General features: G+C 38.8%; 1 protein-coding gene across 1 annotated transcript in view; it reads left to right on the top strand.

Annotated features, from left to right (window-relative positions):
* Nucleotides 1–18,818, top strand: part of TMTC2 (transmembrane O-mannosyltransferase targeting cadherins 2) — a 269,970-nt gene extending 251,152 nt beyond the window's left edge. The window contains exon 12 of the mRNA XM_075428534.1: nt 15,911–18,818. Coding sequence (XP_075284649.1) covers nt 15,911–16,090 — 180 coding nt within the window. The 3' untranslated portion in view covers nt 16,091–18,818. The remainder of the gene's footprint in view (nt 1–15,910) is intronic.
* The last annotated feature ends 9,176 nt before the right edge of the window (nt 18,819–27,994 follow it).

The raw sequence follows: 27,994 nt of genomic DNA, 5'->3' as shown, positions 1-27,994 counted from the left end.
ACTTGTTTATTCAAATTAATGAACACATGACAACGTTTTATCTTTATCTATTTGTTCCATGGAATGACTGCAGAGCTGTATTTTTTTGGTAATTAGCATCCAGCAGATTCACCTGTTCAGTTGTCTTCCATTACTTGTGTCTGCCTTTACAGGAGATATGAAAGTGGGCCTTGTGGGGCAGGTGGAGCTTCTGCTGGTGCCTGCTTGCCCTCCGAGCTGCTCCCAGCGCCAGCTGCTGCTAAGCCTTGCGTTGTTGAAGGTTTCCTCTCAAGCATGCCAAACTTTCCACCTCAGTGATATGAATGGCTGTGGATTCCCTCCAGCCCAACAGCACTCTTGGCCTCCTGAAAATGCCATTTTTCTTTTCTCCCGGTGAACATATGAGGAATAAGAAAACTTCCCAGTATCAAGTTCTTCCTCACTTCTTGCTCTGTTGCTTCCTAAAGACTGAACTAATTGTTGTAGGGCATGCAGGACTTTCAGGGACTAAAAAGGGTCCTGTGACTTCCTAATGAGAAGATAGGCATGACTGATGTGAACTGTATTTTCAGATGGCATACTTTTAATAGTTTAACTTCTGACAGATACAGGAGTGGGAGTCTTAGGCAAGGGTGAGCTCCACTGGGAGAGGAGATAGTGGAATACCCTTAGACAAAAGAGAACACCACTCTGATCTCAGAAGGCTGAGAGCGCACTTTCTTGGTTACTGTAGATTGGGTAGGCTTTCCCTGATGACAGGCAATAAAAGGCTGACTCTGAGAATTGATGTCAGAATAGCTGTGACATTTTTCAGCCTGCCTAGCAGAAGGCTGACCTATCCTAAAGGTTGTGCAGAATGGAGAAATTAAAGAAAATTAATATTAACTGGATGCAAGCTGCCCTTCATTTTGGGTAGAAAGGCTCTTCAGTGTTTGCACAGAAATAGCAACACTTCTCCATGTAAAGAGTTTATCTGTGCATGAACTCTGTGCCCCTCCTCAGCTGGAAAGCTTTTTAGATCTAATTTGGGCCTCCAGCTCAATTTTCTTTTGTTGTTGTTGCTTCACCCCTTCCAGGTCCTTATATTAGTTCATCCTTGTCTGGTGATAAGCATAAGGCAGATATGTTATCTCTGTCCAGCTATTTGGGAAAACTGTGTTTATCCTTTTGAACAAAAAGTTATCTTTCTGTATTTGCATTGTATTTGTTCATAGAATCACAGAATCACAGAATGGTAGGGGATGGAAGGGACATCTGTGGGTCATCTGGTCCAACCCCTATGCTAAAGCAGGGTCACCTACAGCAGGCTGCACAGGACCTTGTCCAGGTGGATCTTGAATATCTCCAGAGAAGGAGACTCCACAACCTCCCTGGGCAGCCTGTTCCAGTGCTCCGTCACCCTCAGAGGGAAGAAGTTCTTCCTCATGCTCAGACGGAACTTCCTGTGCCTCAGTTTGTGCCCATTGCCCCTTGTCCTGTCACTTGGCATCACTTGGCATTACCCACCCTTCAGATATTTATAAGCATATATTAGGTCCCCTCGCAGCCTTCTCTTTTTCAGGCTGAACAAGCCCAGCTCCCTCAGCCTTTCCTCATAGGAGAGATGCTCTAGTCCCCTCACCATCCTCGTAGCCCTCCGCTGGACTCTCTCGAGCAGCTCCTCATCTTTCTTGAACTGGGGAGCCCAGATTGGACAGAGTACTCCATATGGGGCCTCACTAGGGCAGTGTAGAGGGGAAGGAGAACCTCACTCCACCTGCTGGCCACACTCCTCGTAATGCATGCCAAGATCCCATTAGCTTTCTTGGCAGCCAGGGCACACTGCTGGCTCATGGTCAACTTGTCGTCCACCAGGACACCCGGGTCCCTCTCCACAGAGCTGCTCTCCAGCAGGTCCACCCCAAGCCTGTACTGATGCATGGGGCTGTTCCTCCCCAGGTGCAGGAGCCTCCACTTGCCCTTGTTGAACCTCATCAGGTTCCTCTGTGCCCAGCTTTCCAGCCTGTCCAGGTCACGCTGAATGGCAGCACAGCCTTCTGGTCTATCTACCACACCTCCCAGTTTGGTGTCATCAGCAAACTTGCTGAGGGTACATTCTAACTCTTCATCCAGGTCATTGATGAAGAAGTTGAACAAGACTGCTCCAAGTACTGACCCCTGGGGGACACCGCTAGTTACTGGCCTCCAACTAGACTCAGCGCCGCTGATGACAACCCTCTGAGTTCTGCCATTCAGCCAGTTCTCAATCCACCTCACCGACCACTCATCCAGCCCACACTTCCTCAGCTTCCCTAGGAGGATATTGTGGGAGACAGTGTCGAAAGCCTTGCTGAAGTCAAGGTAGACAACATCCACGGCTCTCCCTTCATCATGGTCCTCCTAAGTATTTAAAATACACGTTTGGGATTTTTGTTGTGCACAACTGTCAGCTTCAAGACAGGCTTGTGTACCGGCTGTTGTTCTGAGATTAGTACCTCCCACCTTGAAAAAAAACAGACAAAACAACAATAAAAAAAAACATGCAGCATTTCCCATCCCTGTGATCTCCTTCAGGGGACAAAGAATGAACACAGGCTATTGGAATGGGAATATTTACCTGTAACACTGAAGCACAATATCAGGATGAGTTGTACAATTTGAAAACTGATTTACTCAGCTGTTGAAAACACTGAATTTCCTTTGGGAAATATATGAGAATATTCATAGCCTTACTCCAGAAAGCTCTATTTGTGTTTTCTCATGCATTGTAGCAGCTCTGTGAAAGCAAAGATTGAATGTGCTTTTGGGTGATTGTGGAATACTTAAATCTGGTTCTTGATATTGTGATCCATCTTTGTGTAAGATGCATAGGAGAGAGCTGGAAATCATGTCATTACAGTTCTCATCTTCATTTTTGTGAGAGTTAGATTATGGGGAGTTCATTTGTACTCTTTTGTTCTGCTTACACAGATGTTGCATTGCAGTAACACCATTGACTTGTTTAAAGTTGCTTCTGTTCCTCCTGTGTGAGAGGTAAATTGGGCTCTATAATTGCTGGTTTCTGGAGGTGAAATTATACAAGCAACTATGAACTCTTCTTAATGTAAAGTTTTCCAAACAGTGAGCTGAATACCCGGAAGCACTCAGCAAAGTAAGCCAGAAACTCGTTGTCATGGTAATTTGGAGTGCTTTTCATTTCATTTTTATCTATGAAAATGTTTACAAGTTTTCCATAAATATTAATCCTTCTACAGTCTAATTAGTCGTGTAATATATTTTCTGGTCATTCATATTCATAAACTATAAAATGTATAGACATGCTTTTCTTTAGCAGGGGAACAAATGGTGGAGACAAGCAACGACATACTAACTCCTCTTTTCTAATTTAATTAACCTTTAGGTCTTCAGTAAATCATCAATTACTCTTACCAAGAACTGTTGAAACAATAATTTTGTGCTTAATGTGTAATTTGAGAGAAAGAAACTCTCTGATATTTCATGCGCTATTCACTTAAGAAGTCGGTCATACGAGGTTTTCAGTGTGTCTGGTGGCAATCCCTTGTGCTGCTTGGAGCTTCTAATTATGTCTTTTCTTCACAAAAAGTATATCCCAGAGTATTTTGTTTTATGCATCTATTTTCCATTGTAAGCTTTATTGCCCACAGTGTTCTAAATGTTTGTGAGACTAAATCTCCAAAAAGTGAAAGACCGTGTTTTGTCAAAAATCTTGCATGTTTGTTGTTAGTTCAGTGATGTTTCCTAAGAATTTAATCACCCAAGTATTAAGCTATAGGTTCTGTTTTCTCTCCAGGCATCTAGATATCGAACACTGCTGTTCCGACCCCATCGAATGATTGTAATTCTCAATTGATAGGTCATAAATTCTCTGAAGAGAAGAAGTTCTCATACCAAATAATGCTTGAGCTATTTTATTGTCAAGATGTTGATTCAGAAATTTTGTAGGATTATATCTCAGTTAACTTGAATGGGACTCTTACTGTCCTCACATTTCTCTTTCTGTTTTTTATATGTATTTTCATTATGCATATCTGTAGTCTTTATCTGCTAGATAGATATATTCAGTCCACCGTCATAACTGTTTGAAGGAAAAAGGGTGTGAGGTCAGCTAGGCCTGTCTCTTGGACTGCCAGTTTGTTTCACCTAGCATTTTGGTAGTTTTCATCCACATCTTAGTAGACAGATAACTTTTGTTCTATGATTACTTTTCAGTATGAAAATAACTGTGCACAGTTGTGCTTGTACTCAACTATGATGTTCATTTACTGAATAATTTGAAAAATATGTTTGCAAAACTAATTAATAGGAAGTCACAGCCTGGATTTGTACTGCTGAGTTAAATAAAAGGAATCATGTTTTGAGATGATGGGGGGCAGTAATTTGTAAAGATGCAGTCTCTTTACTGAAGTTGTGGAAATTAAGATGATGTATCATGGACAGACCTATGCACTTGATTGTGTCTCACAGTCTGATAGTAATATGGCAGGGGGTACTATGCTGCCTGCATCAGTTCCTGGAGAGAGCAAGATTGACTTTCCCTCGTAAATGTAGCCCTCGGTGTCAATCAAAAATAAAGTTCCGTGAAATATAGAACTCACAGCAGTAGATTAGCATTTCAGAAATTAAACCATCTGTTTAAACTCAAATGAAAGAGAATACAGCAAGATTTTTCCTAATAGAGTATTCTAGTGCTGATTCTGAAAACAATGCAATGAATTTCTTATGCAATTAGAACTGATAAGGAAATGGTTTTAATGCTCGTTAAATAAACCCAGCAACAGTGCATTCTCAGTAGGATGTTCTGCAATAAATAACTTCCTAATTTTCTTTCTAATCTATAGTTCTGATGTATTTCTCATTCTAGGAATGATTTTTAGTTGTGGGTTGGCATATCCTATTAGCTTTTTTTTCCCCACAGGTTCTGGAGAACTTGTGTTTCTGTTTCACAAGGTGGTTTTGATGCAACTGGTATTCTTCCACACCCTCCCACACCTCCAGATGTATCTGGGTGATTGTACAGAGGAAAAATGCCCTACAGTAAGGCTGCTTTTGGTCTCAGAACTGCCTGAGAAGATCTGTGTGTTTGCAGACTGCTAGGAAAGGGATGGGTGGCAGGTGTCTGGATGAAGTAATTTTCTTGGAATTTGTCTTTAAGAGTAACTTCAGTACCATTTTGAATGTATTTTTCCCTGGGAAAGTTACAGTGTAGAGATCAGATGTCTGCTAACGGGAAGATGTGGTGGGGAGGGAGTGGATAGCTTTTCATTTCCCTCAAAGAACTGTCCCTTTTTGTTGAGGCATTCTGAATCACTATATATTGCTCAGCTCTGCAAGTTGCATCTACATGATTCTATTTACCACAGTTAGTCAAGTGTACCTACACTTTTGAAACATGTATTCCATATAATGAACAGCTCTATTACTAAGCTGAGGTGGTTTTGCTAATTCTTTAGGTGCTCCAGTAAAGATTGTCTTCCTGTAAGAGTAAGTAACTTTAATCTGACATTATGGTTTGTAACAGTGCCAGTTGTCTCAGCATCTGGCTGCCTCAAACTTACTGAAAACAATTACAGCGTGAAAGAAAACAGATATGTTTTCCAATATAACAACAGCAGTAAAAATGAAAATCCACAATAAAACTGTAAATTAAATTCCATTCGAGGGTTTGCTGTATCTCTCTTAGATTCTGTGGGATAAATGACTCATATATTTATGGTGGAGTTATTTGGTGGAGTTTTATTGTAACTCTAGTGGTTCTACTATATTTCTTCACATTCTGACTATTTAAAGACACTTAAAATTATCAGGCTTACTTTTTATAATCTTTGAAAGATCAATACATGATCCTTTATCAATTCTGTTTGAAAAATTCTGTTCTGGTATCTTCATTGATGGAGTTTTTTGCTGTAAGTTCACAAGTTGGATGTTTTACCTATCGTAGAGGGTAAATGCTTTCTGAACAGAGATTATGGAAATTGCACAGGAGGCCATCCTGTTCATTTGGGGGGAAAAATGAGCATAAATGAAAAGAGTACTGGTATGTAGGACCCAAAGTTAATTTCTGTAGGGTCCTGTGGTGTTCATACAGAATGGGTGGTACGCGTAGTGAAAGTATATCATGAGAAGGCAACCTGAGCCATTGACTACAGAGCTGCATAGCGATTCTAGTGGCCCTGGTCAGTCACATTTAGTCTAGTTTGCTCCAGTCATGGAGGACTTTTTCTGGAGCAGTGGTTTCACTGAGTAATTTTTTACACTAAATTTTAGGGGCAGGAATTGAACTTTGATTTCTTGGTGATAGTCTTGCAAATATTAGATGTCCTCTTGTGCCTTCAGAAGTAATTAATTAAACCTTTTTAAAAAGGAAAATATTATTCACAGTGTTGCTTTGTGTATTAATTTCTTAAAAACATAGTTTGAAGAATACAGAAAATTTGTTTGATAAACAGCAATTATCGGCATATGTCGTATCAAGTGCAATCTTTCAGAGTAGAATGTGTAGATCTACCACTGAACATATCTTGCTGTTATTGGTATTAATTACTTACAAAGCACTGTAAACTTACGTGTCACTAATCAGATGTGGTAAATAAGGCTGCCCTAGCAGATGGTAATTTTATTTTTTACAAGCCATAACCCTAGAAAAGCCTAGTGAACAATTAGTGCCCAGTGGTCTTACTATTAGCAATCAAAAGACCATATTTTAGAAACTACAACCTTAAAATCTTTAAGCTACAAGAATCAAAATTAAATCCTTGCACTTGCTCTGCAAGTTAAAAATTTTAATATGTACTGTAGATTTAATTGCTTAATACTATAGGGAACACCTGTAGGTTACTGGCTGCCAAAAAGTAAGGCGTGAATTCTTATGAATTACACTGAGCACTGTAATTCAGCATTTTGCAAAGGACCAATAGTATGTGTCTCTTTCCTCAGCTGCTCTCATAATCCTGTGGGTAAAACCAAAGTCAAGACAGAGTGTGGGCATAACCTTTTTGCACAATTCAACAAGCATGGAAGTGATAGGAGCCAGATGAAAAAGGACAAAGGGGAAGAAAAGAAAAGATTGATATGCAAATACTTTAAGATTTTCCATGCAGAAATTCAGAAAAGAAAATATTTATGAACAAGATTTTTTCAAGTATTTTCAGTTGTGTCTACTCTGTAATGAAAATGTTGTTCCTTCAACAATACATCAACTCAAAAGTTTTGTTATTTATTTACAAAGTTATGGAATTGGATTTTATTTGCAAAATTGCCTTGGTAACATTTCCATGTGCTGAAGTTGCACTTTAGACCAATTTGAGAATACTTTCAGACACTACTGATAAACCGTGTTATTATGGAAATGATATCACTTGATGTGATAGACAGGAATTATACTTTCCTGCTTAATGAAATTATTACCAGTAGAGGAATAATGATTGATTCTGTTGTCTAAGGAAATTTAGCCAAAAGAAAGTGTGTCAATGGAAGGGTGGAGTGAAGGCTAAAATTCATCCTAAAACATCCTACAGTGCCTCATAATCTCCTAGTGTTTTCTTTTTTCCTGTTTCTATAATGCTCTAATATCATACTTTTCCTGTGGGCTGTCTTAATAGCAATTGTGCATGATATAAACCTTGAACATACTAACAAGATTCTAATTCTTTGTGCTCAGAGCGAGTATGTCAAGTTGCATGATGGTTTACACAATGTGCCTGAAAGCTATACCTTACAACTGCAAATACCTAAATAGTTTTGGAAATCATGCAGCAATATCAATATTAATCTCATTCTCAAGTATTTAAATCGGCTGACTGCACTCGTCAGCCAATGGTGCAAAGCTCTGTTTGACACTTAAAATTCATCTGAACATCTTGAGTCAAAATACTGGAAATCTTGTGATTTTGAGATTCCCTTGATTAGAACCACTACATTTTCATGGCCAGAAATGAACACTTCTTCTTTCTCAGATTTCAGTGGTTGGCTATTCTGCTCAAAACCTGGAAGCTCTTATGCAGTATTTCATATGCCCGTGACCAACATCTTGAAAAACTGTACAACTTTCACTGGGTACTGGTGTATTTGATCAGTATCTGGGCAAAAATAGACAGATGATGCATTCATTCTCAGCAGGCATTTTTATTTTCCAATGACGTTTTATTTAATTGAAAGAATGAACTTTTTTTTAGTGCTAGTAGTATATATTGTGAGTACGATTGTGACCCAAATCTCAGATGATATGTAAATTAGAGTTTTCTCTGAAGATTAGCCAGTTTTGATTGTGGTAACATGGGCAGCTATTCTTATCAGCTCTGCATGTGTGCTGCTGGGTGAAGTAGAGTATATTCATTTATCTTTTAACACTCACATTTTTTTAAATTAAAAGTGGTTTTATTTTTACGCAATAACACAAAGCCATTTATTTTCCTGGTTTTCAAGGTTTAGAAAGAAAGTGCATGCAAAAATACACTTGCTCCCAGGTTGAATTTAAATTTAAAAAACTCTTACTTTTTCTTAATAGGAAAAATTCTGTTACTGAAAGATTTTGGGCAATTTCTATTTATCAGTAAGGTAGTACAGATGACATTTTTATTCAGCAAATTTCTCACTTGCTGGGAGTACTGACTTCCTAATTAGCATGCAGCCTACTTGTGTTAGATAAGGTAAAGAAGTTGTTAATGTTTATACCATAATCGGAGCTATGTATTAAAGTTATCAAATTGCAGACATCAGAGCACAGTTGGATTTCTATAAACAAAAATTAAGGCATTCAAAGATATTTTTTTTTAATGAAGTCCTAAAGTGCTAGGCAAATTGGATAAGATTATCATGTCCTTTACTGATGACAACATTTGAGCTGGAAAGCTAAGAAGTTTAATTAGAAACACTTTGAGGCCTGGAAAAAGAGTATTTTTTTAATATAATCATAATATTGAATACTCATAACGTATGTTACTGTTTAGCTTTTATTATGGTAATACAAGTATGTTATCTAAAAATGTTCATCACAGTTGCTATATAAACTGAGACTGATTACTAGGAGTTTTTTTAAGCATAAATCAAAGCAACTGATGCACTGCTATTGGGGAAAAAATTCTAGATACACAGAAATTACGAATGTAAGTACATTTTTGTGGGACACTTTCAGCTGTTGTAATGATCTGCAGCCTTTACCAGTTGTAATACGTGCTTTTGTTAACTTGGTGATATATAAAACAGTATACTCTGAATTTGTATAAAGGCCAATGGTACACAGTTTTTCAGCAGCAAGTTGTAACATGTGTCTATATATGCTTGTTTGGCTTTGGATAACTATGTTTTTAAAACTCTGAGCAGTCTCTGAAGGTTAAGATGAAAAAGATGTTGAGGAAAAAAATCTCCACTAGCTGGAGAACATTAATGCTAAAATGTCCCCTATTGATGTGATTATTTGAGAAACAACATAGGCTGCTTGATGCTTCCTTCCCATGCCAAATCTAGAACTCTTCCGTGACTCACAGCTGTGGGTTTTCTTAAAGATGCCGATGTCTAAATCTACAAGCAAACTGAATAATTTCACGGTATGCTTGTGGATGAAAACTCCCACATATTCCACCCGTAAATATAAAAAAAGGGTAAAAAAAACCTTCCTTCATGTTTTAATTTCTGTTTTTAAATGTACATATCCTGTAGTTTGTAATTTTAGACAATATAGTCTCCAGTGTTTGAAAGCACAGAAGATTTAGATGTATACAAAAAATATCCATATATATACTCCTTTCACCAGGCAGGTTAAAGTGTTATCTGCTTTGAATGTCCAGGTGAGAGTGTCCAAGTATAAAATAATAAAAGCTATTTTTTTTTTTTTAAAGAAGTACATGACCTAACGTTTCTGTAGTATCATCAGTTGTTAAGGTGTCCGGGTATTAACTTGTGCTGTTCTGCCTTATTAACTTCATATATTAGCCTAACCTGAGACTATTACATACATAGTATTCAACAGAAACAAATTTTTTCCTATCGTCTACTTTATTTTTTTACTGTTTTTTTTAGTGCCTTTTTTTTTTTTTTCTGGAGGGTGTTCATCTTCCCTGGAGATTGATTTGTTAGTTTAGTGAACAAAATATTAATAGAGCACTAAATGAAGTCCCTTGCTGTTTGATTACATATTGGTAAATAATAACTATGGTTGTTCTCTGTGAGCATTAAAGATGATGACTGAATCCAAGGATCCACTCCCCTCTAAAGCCTAGACTTGTTAGTTATATATATAGATATGTATGTTAGTCAGTCTTAAGGTAATTAGATCGGGATGCAGACTCCCTTTGCAGCAGAGACGTTTAGGTCCATTTCTGACTAATACAACCGTGGAAACTGTGCTCTTTGCAATGTTTATTCAAATTAGTACTTGCAGGGAGAATGTTTTTCTCTCCATTACTTCTCTTTGCTATTTAAGCTGAAAGCTGTTGTCTACACAAAAGCATACTTACTGGAATTGTTCATGAGCAGACTTGCAATTTAAATAATGTACTTAACTGATTCAGAGGAAAACTTGCAGAGCATTTTTGCATTTTAAGAATTTGCAAAGATGCTGAATTTTTTGTTTTCCAGCAGAATGGAATGCTTTGCTGCTCTGGGCTGATGACACAGAAAATCCCTCTCAACTCTGAATTTTGTGCTTTTTTTATTCTCTCTGATCCATACAATTTTGCCATACATCCTGTCATCTTGTTCCAGAATGCTTTTTGCACCAAGTTATCTGTTCCTAGACAATTTACTCTTATCGTCTTAGCCAGCTTACTGAAGATCAGTGACTTAGTTGTGATTCATGTGCTGTTTGGAACAAAATACCAGACACAGCATATGCAAACTGTGGTTCTTAAGAATCCTGATAGCATAGAGAACCAGGTAGAAACATGAGTCTCTGGAAGGAATAACTGGCACTTAGCTTATCTGGCAACACTAGGTCGCTCCTGTAAAAAGGTCTACTTCCTTGCGTTGCTGCTGAGTTTACAGTGTTGTCAATGTATTGCGTTGGAGAGTAAGATCCACTTGGCAGCAACCATCTCACTGGATGTCCTTCCCCACCTCTTCTACCTTCTCCGCTCACCCTCATGCTTTAAAGTGGTATGCTTACATCTTGGGGGAACTCCTAGGTCATAGTTTTACTCAAAAGTTGTGAGGTCTGTCGAAAGCAAGTGCCACCCCTGAAATGATTCTGTTGTCCACAGTTATCTTTAGTGATAGAAAGAAGCTGTTGACATTTTGATTGCTTCAGAAAATACTGTGCTCTGCTACAGCAGCAACACCAGTAATAAAAATTCAAGTGAAAATTCTTGCCGTCACTGTAGGAGGATCAAAAAAGGCATGGCAGCACATTATCCCATGGTCACTGATAAGATAAAGCAGTCCACCATGCTTTACTCTTTAGTTTAGTGAGCCGTTCTACAACTGCTTCACTATTCTGTCATTGTAACTCCTATGTATCTTTAGTCATCAAAGAGAAATATCTGAATTCTTCACCCATATTTAACTAGAATTGGTGGGATGAAGTATACACGTGTGAATGACATTTTGTGTCCTTGCTCTAAGTGTGGCCTTTACTCAACCCTTAAAAGGAACCCTTAAAAGAACAAGTGTATTTAATTGCACTGCTTTAAAACAAAACACTTAGCCTCTGTGTTTCTGGTGGGTTGGCCATGCTGATTACAGCATTCATTAAACAGTCGTAGGGTTGTTTTGAAACATCTACAAGATCATGCACTGTAGTAATTCATTAAGAGCAAGATGAATATTGGCAACATCTGTTCAGTGACCTTTTAAAATGGCTAAGTGAGAAGTAGCTTGCCCTTGTGATCCTACTGGAGTAAAAATTGGCATGATTTTCCTTGTAAGTACCCCGGCAGCAACAAAATGCACTTCCATCTCAGAATCTGCTGCCCTGGCCTCTGTGGGGTTGAGCAGAGAAGGTCCTCTGTAAGCAGAGCTTTGAGAAAAGCAATTTCAGATTTCATTGCTTGTGTTCGGGCTGTTGTTTGTTCTTATTTGTCTGCCACGCAAGAGGTGTTTTTGAGCTAGGTTAAGTGTTTGTGTATTTGTTTCTCTCTCCATAGCTTCTTAAGCATACATAGGAATAAACCTGTTGTCTTCTGCTTGGCACTGTGCTTCTGATATGGCCTTTGCTATATTTGGAACCAGAGATGATGAACAAGGAATCAGTTCATCTTCTGTGTCATTAAATTTCATTCTGTTTGTGAGTCCAACACTGTACTTGGTTACATTGGTGTAATCCCGAAATACTGCTCAGAATTATTTTGAATTATTTGGAGATTCCATAGTTCTCTAATTTTAGAGAGGATGTTAATTTACATTAAAATTTTTACATGCCTCAAGGTTCTCCTTTTATTTTGGTAGCATAGAGAAAGTTTGAAAGAATTGTCATCAATATTAAACCAAAAACACCTCAGTCAACTAAATGCAAGCCTTCTGCTATAACTGCTCTGTTATTCCTCTCCCCTCCTCACCATGAGCACCCCCCATCCTCAAAAAACCCACTAAGGAAACAAGCACACCACAATAAAAATGCTAATAAAGGGAATAATTCCCGATAGACCATAAAAGGCAGTACTTATAACCCCGATAGAAATGCCAGTCAGCTTTTCTTGATGTAAAGCATCTGTCTCCAAAAGGAAATGAAGGCAGGCCTGTTTCTCCTTTCAAGTCTCTGAAGTAGTAGGTGGTGTCATTTGTTATACAGTGCTACAAGCCCCATGTTACTGCACTGGTAGCTGCCAACTGCCTTTGTTAACGTACTGAAAAGTTTTATCAGCTGTCTTCAATAAAACACAATGTATGTGAAGAAAAACTATAGCAAATGTCTCTTGCTCTCTTGTCCTCAGACCACCATATATAGCTGTGGGAGCGCTGTGGCACTGATGTATAATCTTACAGTCAACCAAAATTCTTGTGACTGTTACATTTAACCATAGATATTGGGATGGCTGATACCCTAGAAAGTTAGGGAGCAGTCTTTCTGAAATCTTGTGTACTTGCTAATTTGAAATGTGAAGGAATTAGAAAGAAAGATAAGCACTACCTGAAACAAGTTATCAGTTCACATTTTCCATGGATACATTTGTTTAGAGCATTACTGGCCTAAAAATTGTTGGGCCTCCAGGAAATCAGGAATGATATGTAGAAGTTGGAAAGTTTCAAGTTCAGTTAAAAGGCATGCAGTTTGTTGTTCTTCTAGATGTTTTTTTGCTTGCTCTAGTGAAACAATATATCAATTTAAAAACATGATGGAAGAAGACTTTTCTTAGCTAGATGTATCATCTTATATATATGACGTTCTTTAGAGTACTTGATTAGAACCCTACACATAGCATACTTTTGTGGGGTGTGAAGGAAATGCAGAGGAATTCTGGAAACTATATGAGACAACTGTGTTACTTCCCATACAACAAGTTTGTGGGTGCTGCGGAATTAGCCTTCATAACATTTTAAAATGTGTCTTCTTTAATACGAGTTTTTCTAGGGTTTTTTTAGGGTTTTTTCAATCTTTATTCATTGTAAGCTTTGTCTAGGTGCAAACATGTGCACATAGTTATATTTCAAGTGAGAAGACAGTTCTGTGTCAATAACTGCGCTCTTGAAATAAAATGCAGAAACTCTCATTAGACAAAAAAAGAGCTCAATTAGTGGGAATGAACCATCCTACTGATGATTTGAGAAAATTCGCTCAAACAATCTAAAGTCTAAAAATAAATGAATAAATAAAACATGGATGTTTAGACAGCCATCCATACACAGTGGAGCTATTTTCAATCATTCTTCACTTATATCACTTCAGTTAACACCCAGAACATCTTTAATTAAAGAGTACGCTACTCCATTATAAAATAGTATGCACAACTGTCACTGCAAAGGTGGAGCTCTGATAATGTGGCTGCTGATATGAGTTGTCCATAGCAGAGATTACATTTCAGGGGCTTAGTCATCTTTTTCAGTACAGAATAGGACTGAAGAGGAAATTTTTGATAGTATTTGACTGGCAAAACTTTATAAAATCCAGCTGTTTTTTTTGTTGGTTTGATTTTTAGTAGAACAAAGTGACTGACTTAGGGGTGGTAGAAATAATCTGTTAGGGTAAAATGAGAAAAATTAAACCTAAAATTAACATCTTCAGATGCCACTGCATTAGCATTACGATGTTAACAATAGGGAGGGCTGAACTCATTTTGTTTTTCTTAATTCTGAAACTCTGGAAGCAAGTTGTTTGGAACATTTAGTGTGTCGCAGTTCTTTATGAGTTTTTGTGATGCGTGTGTTAATAAGTGAAAAGAAGCAGGAAGAAAGTTGAAAAAATACAGAATTTTTATAGGATATAAAACTAGAGAATTTTCTGAACAACATTTCCACCAAACAAATTTAGGTTTTGGACACAAGAATTCTGGGGAGTTTTTCTGAAGCTTAATTCAGAAGGATAAGAGTAATGAGTTTAACTTGCTAGTGGAAAAGTTTGGAGCATAAGTAAGTCTTCCCCATCCTAATGACTTCCTATTACCACTTCAGTCTGGGAGACCAACTCTAGTGCATATTTTATGCACTACTACCTACCATGTTTTCCTGAAGTTGCTGTCACTGAAGGGCTTCTAAAGCATACAAATACCCCCATACAGGGGTCTGAAACACTGGAGCACTGTAACAGGTTGCCCAGGGAGGTTGTGGAGTCTCCTTCTCTGGAGATACTCAAGACCCGCCTGGACAAGGTCCTGTGCAGCCTACTGTAGGAGACCCTGCTTCGGCAGGAGGGTTGGACTAGATGACCCACAGAGGTCCCTTCCAACCCCTACCATTCTGTGATTCTGTAAAACTGAGTTTCCATGTGGCTTCACATTTTGAGTATTACATTTTGATCAGAACACTGGTGAGTGGTGTCTTGAAACACTTGTCCTCTGAGGCAAAATCATGTGACTTTTGAAAGTGAGTGTTCCTGAAGCTCACTGGAAAGGACAGGGATCTGAGGGGGACAACTGGTGAGCTTTGTGTAGTACTTTTTCCTCTTTTTCTTTGAAATATAAGGTACTGGTTTGGCAAATGCCTTTACTGTGCTCTCGCTAATGTAAGTACCGTAGGTACTTGTGTAAAGGTGGGTTAGACTGTTCTCTTCGGCTTCAGAAATCTGCTTTTCTGCCCTCATAATATTTGTTAAATCCAGTAACCGGGCATGTGTAATTATCATGAAGAACCTATTATTTCATAATGGAATAATCTAAAAATGAAAAAATAAAAACAAGAAACATTTTGTCTTAGCTAAAGGCAGGAAAATTGTTAGTGATGTAGGAAGCTTTTTACTGGATTTCTTACGAAATTTTCTCATCTTTGTTCTTAAAATAGCATGTGTTTCTGCCATTGTTAATTTTGTTCAATCATTCATTAAGAAATAATTGCCATAGTGTGAATCTAAATGGATATCATAGGACCCCTGAACATCCTTAGAATCTGAGAACAGAATGTATTTTCTATTAGTTATAATTAAGAGAAAGAGAAGAAAGGGATGAGTTCCAATGTGTTAACTATTACCAATGATTATAAACTCTTTATTGGCAATGGGTTCAATTAAAATTTAATTCCTGTCTTTAATCCACTCTTGTATTACTTTAATTTTCTCTTGGAAACTGTGCTATGCCAACATTACCACATGTAAAGCTTTGTGAGTTCTGTGTTTTCTCATTAAAGAGAGAAGTCTATGTATGTAGACACCAGAGCTTGCCCTGTTTAAAGCGCAAAGTATACAGCAGCTGTTCAGAAACTTTTTCTTGTTATCTCTATTTGCTTAAAATGCTAAATTGCTTCCATGAAAAGTCAGCAGATATGAGGGAATAATTTGTGTAAGTGGGAGAAGATTGTCTGAAAAGAAAAATTGAAAATATTCCTAATATTTGTCTTTCATTCTTTTTTGTACCAGTATCCAGCTGCCCTAATGAATCTTGGAGCCATTCTCCATCTGAATGGTAAACTGAAACAGGCTGAAGAAAACTACCTCCTTGCTCTTCAACTTAAACCTGATGATGTAATCACTCAGTCCAATCTTCGCAAATTGTGGAATATCATGGAGAAACAAGGTTTGAAGACATCCAAAACATGATGATGAAAACTCTGAACTTTTTTTCTTAAATTGATTAAAACCACGAAGTAGAACTTCTACACAGTTGTCCACTCAGAGAACGCATTGGACTCGACTGCAATGATCAGAGGTCTTAATTGCTGCTAGGAGAAGCTATTCTGCTTTTTTGGCAGAAGTTTTTTTCCTAGATAAATAGAAGAAGGGAGACTTTGAGATATTCATGAAGGCCTTGTTACCCCCACAAAAATATTTAGAACCATAGCACTTGAGAGAAGGTGTTTTGGCATATTTGATAAATCATTGCAAATCCCATATTGCTCACTTTTGGGTGGGTACTTGAAATGTGTACTGTCACAGAAATACTAAGGGAAAATTGTACAGTATACACTAAGCCATATGGGAGTAAAAGTGGTAATAGTAGGTTAAAGTATTTTGCTGATACTGTAACTCATTAAAATGTATACTAAATCCAATGTGTTTGCAGTTTGTATTAATGCTGCTATATTTTACTTTAGGACCACTTGCTTACCAATTTCATCACTTATATGGCCATTTTTTTTCAAACCTGTCACTTGTGACTAGATGACAGCATTAAAAATTTTTATTGAGAATATACATGTTATTTCAGCTTGTTAAATTTTAACACAGTTTTCCCGAGATACGCAGTCAAATGGCTGTGGGCTAGACAGAATGAGCAAGGAACTGCCCATATTCTATATCATATCTGTATGCAGAGTGGCAAAGAAAACCCCAAAACCTCCAGAGGTGTTATTTAGCGATACAAGCAAGACTGATGTTTGCCCTGATATCAATTGAGTGTGGTTAGACTGTCATCGTAAGAAAAAAAAAAAGGTATTAGAGAACAATGTGTTTGACTCTCTTTACAATGCTGTCAGATAAGACCAATGTTAAACTGGACTCTGCATACAATATTTTTGCAATAACTCAGCCAAGTGAGATATGAAAATATTAGTGCTTGGTTATGCTACAAATGAGACTTCATGAGCAACGGAGAAAAGGGAATGTTATACATTGGTGAGGCTAGCAAATAACTGAAGGGACTGGATTAGGTCATGCTTAAAACAGATCAAGAGAAATCTGTAAAGATGGTTGCCAGTTACTTTTCACAGTGGTGAAGTTTTAAAAAATGTTACTTTTTCAGATTATAACAAAATATTACCATTCTGTTTGTATTCTGATGTGTGCTAGCAGCAGAGCTGTCAAATATCTAAATATGCTTTCGATGAGGTTCAATTTATTTCTGTTTCAGAATGATTTGGCCTGCTTACTGTTTTAGTGTTCAGTTTTTAGATGTAAAAATAATTTATTTTAAATTGCAGTGTATTGAAGCTTCAGTCATTTTTTTCCAGGCCATTTGTTAACTGCTTTCTTTCTTTGGAATAAGTATTATTGAGTGTAACAAAATTTGCTGTTTCGTTTAATGACCTGTTGGTGTCTACTTCAGTGTTCTTTTCATAATGGTAGATGTAATGTTAAAGTGGTAGAGCACCTTGAAGTGAAGCTTCTTCAGGATCTTCTGTTAAAAATTCTTCATTACTGAGAAAGGGTTGTGGTTTTTTTGCTTTTGAACTGTTGAGCACCATTCCAACAAAACTGTAGAGAAGAATACTTTGCTGTATTTATTTATTTATTACTTTCCTGCAGCAACGTTACCTGCCATTAACACAACCATCTGTAAGTGTTGCTATTTCTCTTATTTGGTTTTCCTTGCAATTTTTGTGGTTAGCATGTGTACCTAATGGGAAAATGGACACTTGAGTTATACTCTACCTTCTCGTTCATTCTCCCCTTACACTTTGATTTTAAATCTGTACTGAAACATATTGGGGAGTAGCTGTTTCAAAGTCAGTATGGTAAAAAATTGTAGTAGTGTGTGTTTCCTTTTCTTTCCTCTTGCTCCCTGAAACACCGTAAGTTGCTAAGTTTACAACTGGCCTAGCAGAAGGGCCAGAGGGACAAGGTTGTTTGGTTTTGTGGAGTGTGTCAAGTTTTTCTCAAATAATGTTATGGCTGGAAAAGCAAAATTGAAGGGTCAAAAGTTGAATTTCGACTTTATCATTGAAACCAGTGTTAGAATACAGTGGTAGCTTGAACTTATTCTCCTGCTTTACTGACTTTCTGGAAAAATTATAGAAATAAATTAGATAGTAACTATAGCTGAACTCACTATAAAACTGTGGTATCCTGCAGCTTTATTTGCTCAACAGCCATCAGACTTCGATGGCTTCTTGGTCTTAACCATTCACTATGTTATTTGTCTCCTTCAACTTGTACTCATTCTTCTTTAATAATTTTTATTCATTGCACAAAAGGGGGAAAAGGGGAGCACTCCTGTGATGCAGTGTCATGCTTGTAACTGTTGAACATGAACATGATAACTGTTCTTGTTTGTTTCTTTAAAAAAAAAAAAAAAAAATAGAAAAGGACTAGCAGAAATTTGACAAGAATGTCCCTGAATATGTTTTTTAGTATAGGTCTGGGCTTGATAACATTCTTCTTTTGGGATAAATTGAAAACATGTTTAAAATATGTCTCTCTGCTCAGGGATTTATGGTGGATTATTGCAGACAGTGCTGAAAAAAAAAAGAGCACAAGACAAGTTTACTAAATTAAAATTTTATTTTTTGAAAAACTGTTATTTGTATAAATTATCAGATTTGTAGGCTTTCCTTTTTGTAGAAATAATTGTTTATGTGCCAGATAAGAGAATTTCAATTTTGTTTCAATAATAAAGCATTGATAACTAATACACTGTGCATTTCTTTATCTGTTACTGTAACAACACTTTGAATTAGTGATATTGACTGTTTTACATATGGCAGAACTATATAGCTTAAATTGAGTACAACCTGTCACAGCTGGCTTTCTTCTATCCTCTATTATACTTCAGCTGATATTTTCAGAAAGGTTCTGTGGAAGGATTTTTAATACTTCTACTCACTAAATCTAGCCAAAGGGGCGTGGTAAGTATTATATTTGATTGTTGTTTCTAAACTCTGTGGTGGTAAAAGGTGAGAAATAAGATATATTTATAAATTATTTTCATACTGTCATCCAAACGTTATGTCAGTAAAAATGCATCTAAAATGTATAATTGGCTACAGAAGCTGGGAAGAATACTTCGCTTTACAGACATGGTCTTTTCAGTGTCTGAGATCACCTTTCTCTCGTGCTGCAAAGTCACATGATCCATTTCAAATCTGCTACCTTCCTGCGCTGGAGATGTTATGAAGTGACATGGTTCTTTGACCTTTTTGTTTTTTCTTAATCTTCTATGGACAGAACCTTTTTAGCTCAGTGGACCTAACACTAATATTCTCATACCTTCCTAGTTTTGTTGCATTCAGTTCCTATGCATTGATAGATTTACTCAACAGTTGAAAAACATTGATGGTCATCAGCAGAGCACTAGAGAGGCTTCAGGTCACTGACTTCCAAATTCAGCTGTCATGCCTTATCAAAGGTCACGTCTCGCCTTCAGACATCGTCTTTCCTTGCCTAAGTAGGTTTTGGTGAAGTGGCAAATGATGAATCCCGATTATGCAAAGAATAATCTGAAGATCTGTGTCACTCCTTTTTCATGGAAACAGGGTCTAAGCATATGCTTGAACTCCTGCTCTGGCATCTTCTCCCTAAACCCTTCTCTGTGAGATCCTGTTCTGTCTGCTTTGTCTTGTGCTTTCAATGTTTCTGTTCTTCCAAGCATCACGTTTTTCAGGCAGCAGGTACCTGATACGTCTCAGTTTCTGATGGAGGCATGCGGCAGCTCTGCAGTGGCTTTTTAGTCCTGCCATCTTATACAGGCCCATTTGAACTTGCTTTCTGTAGCTGGCGCAGATGGCTTTATTACCTCTGGCATTAGAACTAGTATAAAGGTAAGACACTGAATTATTCTGCGAAAATGTACCAGCTCATTTGGATCTGGCTTGGAACACTCTGTTGTAGGCGTTCCCATAGCAGCTTTGCCCGACAGGTGTGAATACAGGTAACATGAGAGAGGCTTTGCCTCTAGTTCAAGTGTGAGAGCTGTCACTGACAGCTGAATTATGGTATTTGTTTTGCTGCATCCCAAAGCGTTGCGAAGGAGATACTTTAGTGAGAGAATCTGGACATTTAGAAATAAATTGTGGGAAATCTGAAGAGAATCCCATATAACCACTTACCTTTTTGAAGCTTCTATTTCTGGTCCTTTGAAATAAAATAGAGACCCCACTCAGATGTTATATAGGGTCCCCCAGTTGGACTGACCCTGCAATTTGAAAAGGCCCTGCCTTGCTTCACACAGATACTGAGCACTTAAATCTCTCTGAGATTCAGTAGTGTGCATTGGAAGAATTTTTTTTTTAAAGTGTTTAAAGGAATAAAATACACCTGATGTTATGCTGGGGGTTGGGAGGGAGGTGTCAGGGAGGAGATACAGACATTTTTGTGGAAATGAGTAAGAATTTTAGAGGGACAGTCTTTATTCCGACAACAAAGAAAGAACCCCAAGATCAAGTTGTGCTGGGCTAAACTACAGGAAAGTGTATACATCAGTAAATTAAAACAAAAAAAAGCAAAAGCAATACAGGCTTGATAAAAGTCATAAGTTCTTTTGATATAATAATAAAACAAAACCAAACATTACCAACCAGAAATGCTGGCCTCAGAAGACGGTGTAATAGAGTTTAAGACAGAACAGTATGAATGTGAAATGAATGTGGGCCTCGTGTTATGCCACTTGGGAAGAAAATCATTGCAGTTGCATTTGTGTTCAAATTTCAAATTCCTGTTTCTCCCCTCCCCATCTATTCTTTATTTTACGATATTCACCCTGCTGTTGTGCACTAGCTCTTTGGTGGTGCTACAGTTCTAGAGTTGGACAGCTTTAAAGGTTACCTATGAGGAAGCATTTCAGAAGGGCAGAAACATCAGAGTGGACTTTCTAAAACGGTGTAAATTAAAACGGATTGTCATGCATGCTTGCTGTGTACTTATTTATTTTGCATATAGATTAAGTGACAAAGCATAATTACATTTACTTACTGAAATTATTAAGTTTACAGATATTTCTGTGCAAGGTTTGAAGATTAAATTGTTGTTTACATTTACAAATTTGTGTCAGGTTGTGTGCACTTGAGCCCAAATTTATGTTTTAAAAAAACCTAAAGATTTACTTTTGAACAAACAGGTGTGGAAGCCATATGCAGTGAGAACAGTTGCGTTTTTGGGGGTTTTTTTATTTGATAGAACTCGTGCATAAACATATCTTTCCTTGCATCACCGGTCCCTTAGCTGCTGACATTCCATTTTTACACGGACATTTTTGTTTTTCCGAAACTCTGAATCTGATTGTGGGAAGCAGTGTTCCTGCTTCACCGGTTCTGTTTTGAGCTAAGCAGAAATTGAGCTTGGCATTGATGGCTAAACTTGAGTTCCGTTTTGATTTCAGGAATGATTTCACTCAGGTGAATGGATTTTTTCAACTCAACAATACCGTGGTTTGCTGTACCAACTAATCCCAGAAGGAGATTATTTGAGAGGCTTTGTTTGTTTGTTTGTGGTGGGCTTTAAACTGAAGGACTCAGGGGTGGGGTCCAAAGTCACAATGCTAAAGCCATCTCATCCAACTGGGGAAGAAGTGTGGCCAACCAGAACAGTGACAAATGTTCCTTAGCTGCCTCCCAAATTGGGAATCAGAAGACCAACCACCTTAAGGGTGTATATGGCTATGGCGGATCCTCTTGCACCCCTCCAGGGAAACCTGCATGCTCAATTACCTCTCTGAAATGCCTCTACACCAATGAATGCAGCATGGAGAATGAACAGGAAGAACTAGAGATCTGTGTGCGGTCACAGGGCCATGATCTCATTCCAATTACAGAGACATGGTGGGACAGCTTGCACGACTGGGATGCTGTCATGGATGGCTACATGCTCTTTAGGAAAGAAAGGCCAACAATTCAAGGTGGTGGAGTTGCTGTGTATGTGAGGGAGCAACTGGAATGTATTGAGCTCTGCCTGGGGGCGGAGGAAGAAAAAGTTGAGAGCTTCTGGGTTAGAATTAAGGGACAGACTCATATGGGTGACGTTATTGTGGGGGTGTACTACAGGCCACCTGACCAGGATGAGGAAGTTGATGAGGCCTTCTACAGGCAGCTGAAAGGAACCTCACAGTCACAGGCCCTGGTTCTCATGGGGGACTTCAACCACCCTGACATCAGCTGGGAAGGCCGTACAGCCAGGCACATGCAGTCCAGGAGGTTCCTGCAGAGCATTGATGACAACTTTTTGACATGGGTAGTGGAGCAGCCAATGAGGAGAGATGTGCTGCTGGACCTTGTGCTGACAAATACAGAAGGACTGGTTGAGGATGTGAAGGCTGGGGGCAACCTCAGCTGTAGTGACCATGAGATGGTGGAGTTCAGGATCCTGTGTGGAGGAAGCAGGGCAATAAGTAGGATAACAGCCTTGGACTTCAGGGGAGCTAACTTTGGCCTCTTCAGGGACCTACTTGGAGGAACCCCGTGAGTTAGGGCTCTAGAACGTAGGGGAGTTCAAGAGAGCTGGTCGCTATTTAAGCATCACTTCCTCCATGCTCAGGATCATCGCATCTCCATAAGTAAAAAATCTAGCAAAGGAGGCAGGAGACCTGCATGGATGAGCAAGGAAGTTCTAGCAGAACTCAAACGAAAAAGAAAGGTCTATGGAATGTGGAAAGAGGGACAGGCCACTTGGGAGGAATACAGGAATATTGTCAGAGCATGCAGGGAAGCAATGAGGAAGGCTAAGGCCCACCTGGAGTTAGATCTGGCAAGGCATGTCAAAGACAACAAGAAGGGCTTCTTCAAGTACAGAAGTAGCAAACAGAAGAATGGCGAAAATGCGGGGCCACTGCTGAATGAGGTGGGTGCCCTGGTGATGGAGGATGCAGAGAAGGCAGAGTTACTGAATGCGTTCTTTGCCTCAGTCCTTGCTGCCAAGGCTGGCCCTCAGGCATACCAGTCCCTGGAGCCAAGAGAGAAAGCCTGGAGAAAAGATGACCTTCCCTTGGTTGAGGAGGATCGTGTGAGAGATCATTTAAGCAAACTGGACACTGCTAAATCCATGGACCTGATGGGGTGCACCCAAGAGTGCTGAAGGACCTGGCACATGTCATTGCTGAGCAACTGTCCATCATCTTTGAAGGGTCGTGGAGAACAGATAGAAGTGTCTGAGGACTGGAGGAAAGCCACTGTCACTCCAGTCTTCAAAAAGGGCAAGAAGGAGGACCCAGGGAACTACAGGCCGGTCAGCCTCACCTCCATGCCTGGAGAGATGATGGAGCAGCTCATTCTGGAGATCATCTCTAAGCAAGTGGAGGAAAAGATTATCAGGAGTAATCAACATGGATTCACCAAGGGGCAATCATGCTTGACCAATCTGATAGCCTTCTATCATGGCATGACTAGCTGGGTAGATGAGGGGAGAGCAGTGGATGTTGTTTACCTTGACTTCAGCAAGGCTTTCGACACTGCCTCTCATAACATCCTCCTAGGGAAGCTCAGGAAGTGTGGGCTGGATGAGTGCTCAGTGAAGTGGATTGAGAACTGGCTGAATGGCAGAACTCAGAGAGTTGTCATCAGCAGTGCAGAGTCTAATTGAAGGCCTGTGTCTAGTGGTGCTCCTCAGGAGTCAGTACTGGGCCCGGTCTTGTTCAACTTATTCCCCAATGACCTGGACGAAGGGACAGAGGGTACCCTCAGCAAGTTTGCTGATGACACAAAGCTAGGAGGAGTGGCTGATACACCGCAAGGCTGTGCTGCCATTCAGCGAGACCTGGACAGACTGGAGAGTTAGATGGAAAGGAACCTGATGAAGTTCAACAAGCGCAAGTGCAGGGTCCTGCACCTGGGGAGCAGTAACCCCATGCACCAGTACAGGCTTGGGGCGGACCTGCTGGAGAGCAGCTCTGCAGAGAGGGATCTGGGACTGCTGGTGGATGACAGGTTGACTATGAGCCAGCAGTGTGCCTTTGTTGCCAAGAGGGGCAATGGTATCCTGGGGAGCATCGAGAAGAAGGTGGCCAGCATTTGAGGTCGAGGGAGGTTCTTCTCCCCCTCTACTCTGCCCTAGTGAGGACCCATCTGGAGTATTGCATCCAGTTCTCGGCTCCCCAGTTTAAGCAAGACAAGGAACCACTGGAGAGAGTCCAGCAGAGGGCTACAAAGATGATGAGGGGACTGGAGCATCTCTCCTACAAGGAAAGGCTGAGGGAGCTGGGCTTGTTCAGCCTGAAGAAAAGAAGGCTGAGAGGGGACCTTATAAATGCTTATAAATATCTTAAGGGTGGGTGTCAGGAGGATGGGGCCAAACTCTTTTCAGTGGTGCCCAGTGGCAGGAGAAGTGGCAACAGGCACAAACAGAAGCGTAGGAAGTTGCATCTGAACATGAGGAAGACCTTCTTTACTCTGAGGGTGACGGAGCACTGGAACAGGCTGCCAGGGAGGTTGTGGAGTCTCCTCTGGAGATATTCAAGACCTGCCTGGCTGCAGTTTGGTGACCCTGCTTTTACAAGGGGTTTGACTAGATGACCCACAGAGGTCCCTTCTAAGCCGTACTGTTCTCTGATTCTGTTTCTTCTCTAGCCTTTTTTTCCTGTCAGCAAAGCATTTATTGTCCGTTTCTGGAGAAATATATTTCATTTTGTCTCTAGTTTTCCTGAAAACAGATGTTCATCATACCTAGTATTTTTCTTTATTGCAATGAGAAATTAAATTCCCATAGAATTGATTTATTTATTGTTTTGTCATCTTTGTTGCAACCACAGCCGTAAGTTTCTCTACAGTACATGGGTGTATAATACAGTGTATTGTTCCTTATATTGAATCAATTCCCTCTTCTGGTTTCTATCCAATATGCAAAGCCAATCATTTGAGAAAAGAGTCACTTTTGCACACCCACAGCTTCTGGAATCCAACATTGTTCTTGCTATTGTGACAGTAAATATTTTGTATAACAGCATGAAGATGTAGGATGCTAGAAAATATGTCTTATTCCTGCGGTAGAATAGGATCTTTCTATTCTCAATCACCATCATTTCATAGCGTTTTTTGCCGTTTTCTACTCTTTAATGAAGGAAAGTCTTTAATAATTCATTTTTTTTTAAAAAAACACATACTATTAATAACAACAGAGCTCTATGAACGACAGTTATGCCTTAAAATTCATGGATAGAGCATAATGGCTCTGTTACTAAAAGTCTATTATTTTCATTACTGTTCCTCCGTCTGAAATGCGGTTTCTCCATGAAGTTTCACTAGCAATTGATCTTTTAGCTGTATAACTGTAAATTTGTTTGTGTTTCTGGATTTTTTTTGTTTGTTTGTTTTCTTATTTATGGAATAAGTTTCCTGATTTTCTTATTTGTTGAAAGAGTCTTTAGAATGTTCTTGCATAGAATAACTGTTTCCCCTTTCTCTTCTACTATGTTAGTTTTATGAATGATTTAGAAACTAGAAGAGGGACAGGTTTCCCTGAAGCTAAAGGCAGAGAAAGGTTTTGGGTATGAATTGGGCTTCTACATAAGTTTTGTGTCTTATAGGCAAAGGTGTTTAAAAAGAAATAAAACTTGTTTTTCTTTTTCACAAAGACTGTGAACTGTGGACCATTTAGGTCTACACTAAGTGTCTCATTAATCTAAGTTTTAAGACTTAATGGAAAGATTCAGGAATTGAAAATCTTGCCCATCTTTTCTGACTGTATCAGCTTGTCAAATACGAGAGCACCTTTCTGTCTGGATCGTTTCTGCCTTTGCTGCCTGTGCTTGATCAGTCCAAGAAGTACAGATGGGTCAAAGATACATCACAGCAAATTCTTCAGATGGGTCAAACTTTTCTGCCTGCAATGTTACGACTAAAAAATAACAACATTTTCTTGCTGATTTTAAAAAATCAGAAGTTTAAAAACCCAAATGAAACTACTTAAATGAAAAGCTAACAAATGGTATAAATTATTCTAAGTTCCTTGCAAGTGCTCTTTGCAAGTTTTCAATGCTTCTCTCATGAGATTATGGTTGACTTACAATTGACTTCAACTTTCTAAGAGTAACTTGACTTCAAGCCAACGGGTTTTGGATTTCATCATGCTAAAGTCATGCTTTATATACATGTGTGCGTGTGTATGTCTCATTGGCACATTCACAACTGTTTTGATAATCTTCTTTGACAGCACTATACATATTTACCCAGTTGATTTGAATAAGTTATTTACTATAAGTTTTAGTCTGTTTCCTATGAAAACTTTTCTCTATTTGGCATGGGAAGAAGAAAAAGAGGTCAAGCCATGTGAAATCAGATGTGTACTGTTCAAGGTTTTTGTGGTCTCTCAGTAAAGATATATAAACATCAATTAAAGGTGACCATATAAAAGTACATTTTTCTTTAACTCATTGAAGCTGGTGATTTTGAAAAGAGAAGGAATCCTTGCCTCTGTGATAGACTTGTTAATATTTAGAAGACAATCCTCTGCAAATAGAATTGTTAATATTTAGATTTGCAGACAGATTAGCTTATTCAAATGCTTTTTGTAATACTTGTTAAAGTGCTATCATTTTTTGCTGTTTACTTACCTATGTTTTTTATCTTTATTTCAGTTACAGTGCATTTTTAATCTAGTGTTTATAAGCTAAGGTATATTTGAAACAGTTTTTCAAATTTATTTGCAAAAAGACTAATAAAAGATGTCATCAAACGGGTCATCTTTTTTATATTGCTTGTATTCTGAGGAAAGTTCAGGAATAACGACAAGGATGGAGAAGTCTTGTGATTGTATTTAGTTACTTTTTAGCTTTGTTCCCATATAAACAGATAATTAGCCATACAAAGACCACAGTGATCCATACAAAACTGACGCATGCACCTAGGCCCAGGTTACTCCAAGTGAAGCTATGGAAACTTACCTCACATTTCCCTGGAAGAAGGACAAAATTATGAATCAAGATCTTCACACCGCATTTACAGCAACTGGAGCTCATCAGGACGTTTACCATAATTTTGCTAATCCTGAAATCAGATGAGCCCCTCTGAGTCTATTTCTGAAAGTAAGGCTTAAGCTAAATGAAAGTCATACCTGGAACACCTCGAGTATAATACAGGAAGTCTCAAAAAGGAGTAGTGGCATGAATTATGTCAGAAAGTTTTCTTTTTTCTGCATCTTTTGAACTGTTGCAGCCTTCTGTCCTGCAAAGTGTGAAGATAGCCTTCTAATGGCTGTTATGCTTGGGTTCTGTGGTTGCCTTGGCTGATAGCTTGTGGCATGTATGTAAGGATTTGATCTTTCATATGCAACGTATGCTTGAAAAGGGAACACAGAGACTGCAAAAGCATGCTTTATACTGTAAGTACCGTTAGAAACTGGACAAGTGTTGATTGACCATAGGGAGAAGCTGAGCTGGGAGAAGGAGGCTGGACCTTGATAGTTTCCCAGTGAAAGATCAGTGAGATAAGAGGGAGAAGCAAATCCAAGTTGGCAGTCATGCATGGATTTCATGCAGCCTATTCAAAAGATAGAATATGAAAAACACCACCCATCTTGATTATGTGGATTACTTGCTTTGCAGAGGTGTAATCCCAATGACTTTGTTAAGCCTAACTGAACAAAATGATAACTGGACCAAAGCATCCTGAAAGCATTTATAAACAAAGTGTGCAAATTTAAAAGGCCTGTAATTTTGTATGAAATATTATTATCTGGTGAAGCTCTGCAGCAGATCAGACACTACCCTGAACCTACTGTCCTCATTTGCTACAGGGTTCAAAGACAGGTTTCCTGTTTTGTTTTTTCACCACCCAAATTAAAAAGCAACCATAACAAATCACTAACAGCTAAACAAAAAGCATGAGGAAGGGGGCGTGGGGGGGAAGGAAATGTCTGTTTCGGTCCTAA

Source organism: Opisthocomus hoazin, chromosome 8 (genome assembly GCF_030867145.1).
Source record: "Opisthocomus hoazin isolate bOpiHoa1 chromosome 8, bOpiHoa1.hap1, whole genome shotgun sequence".
Classification (NCBI taxonomy): domain Eukaryota; kingdom Metazoa; phylum Chordata; class Aves; order Opisthocomiformes; family Opisthocomidae; genus Opisthocomus; species Opisthocomus hoazin.
Note: the sequence above shows the minus strand (reverse complement) of the source record. Positions and strands in the feature narration are given on the sequence as shown.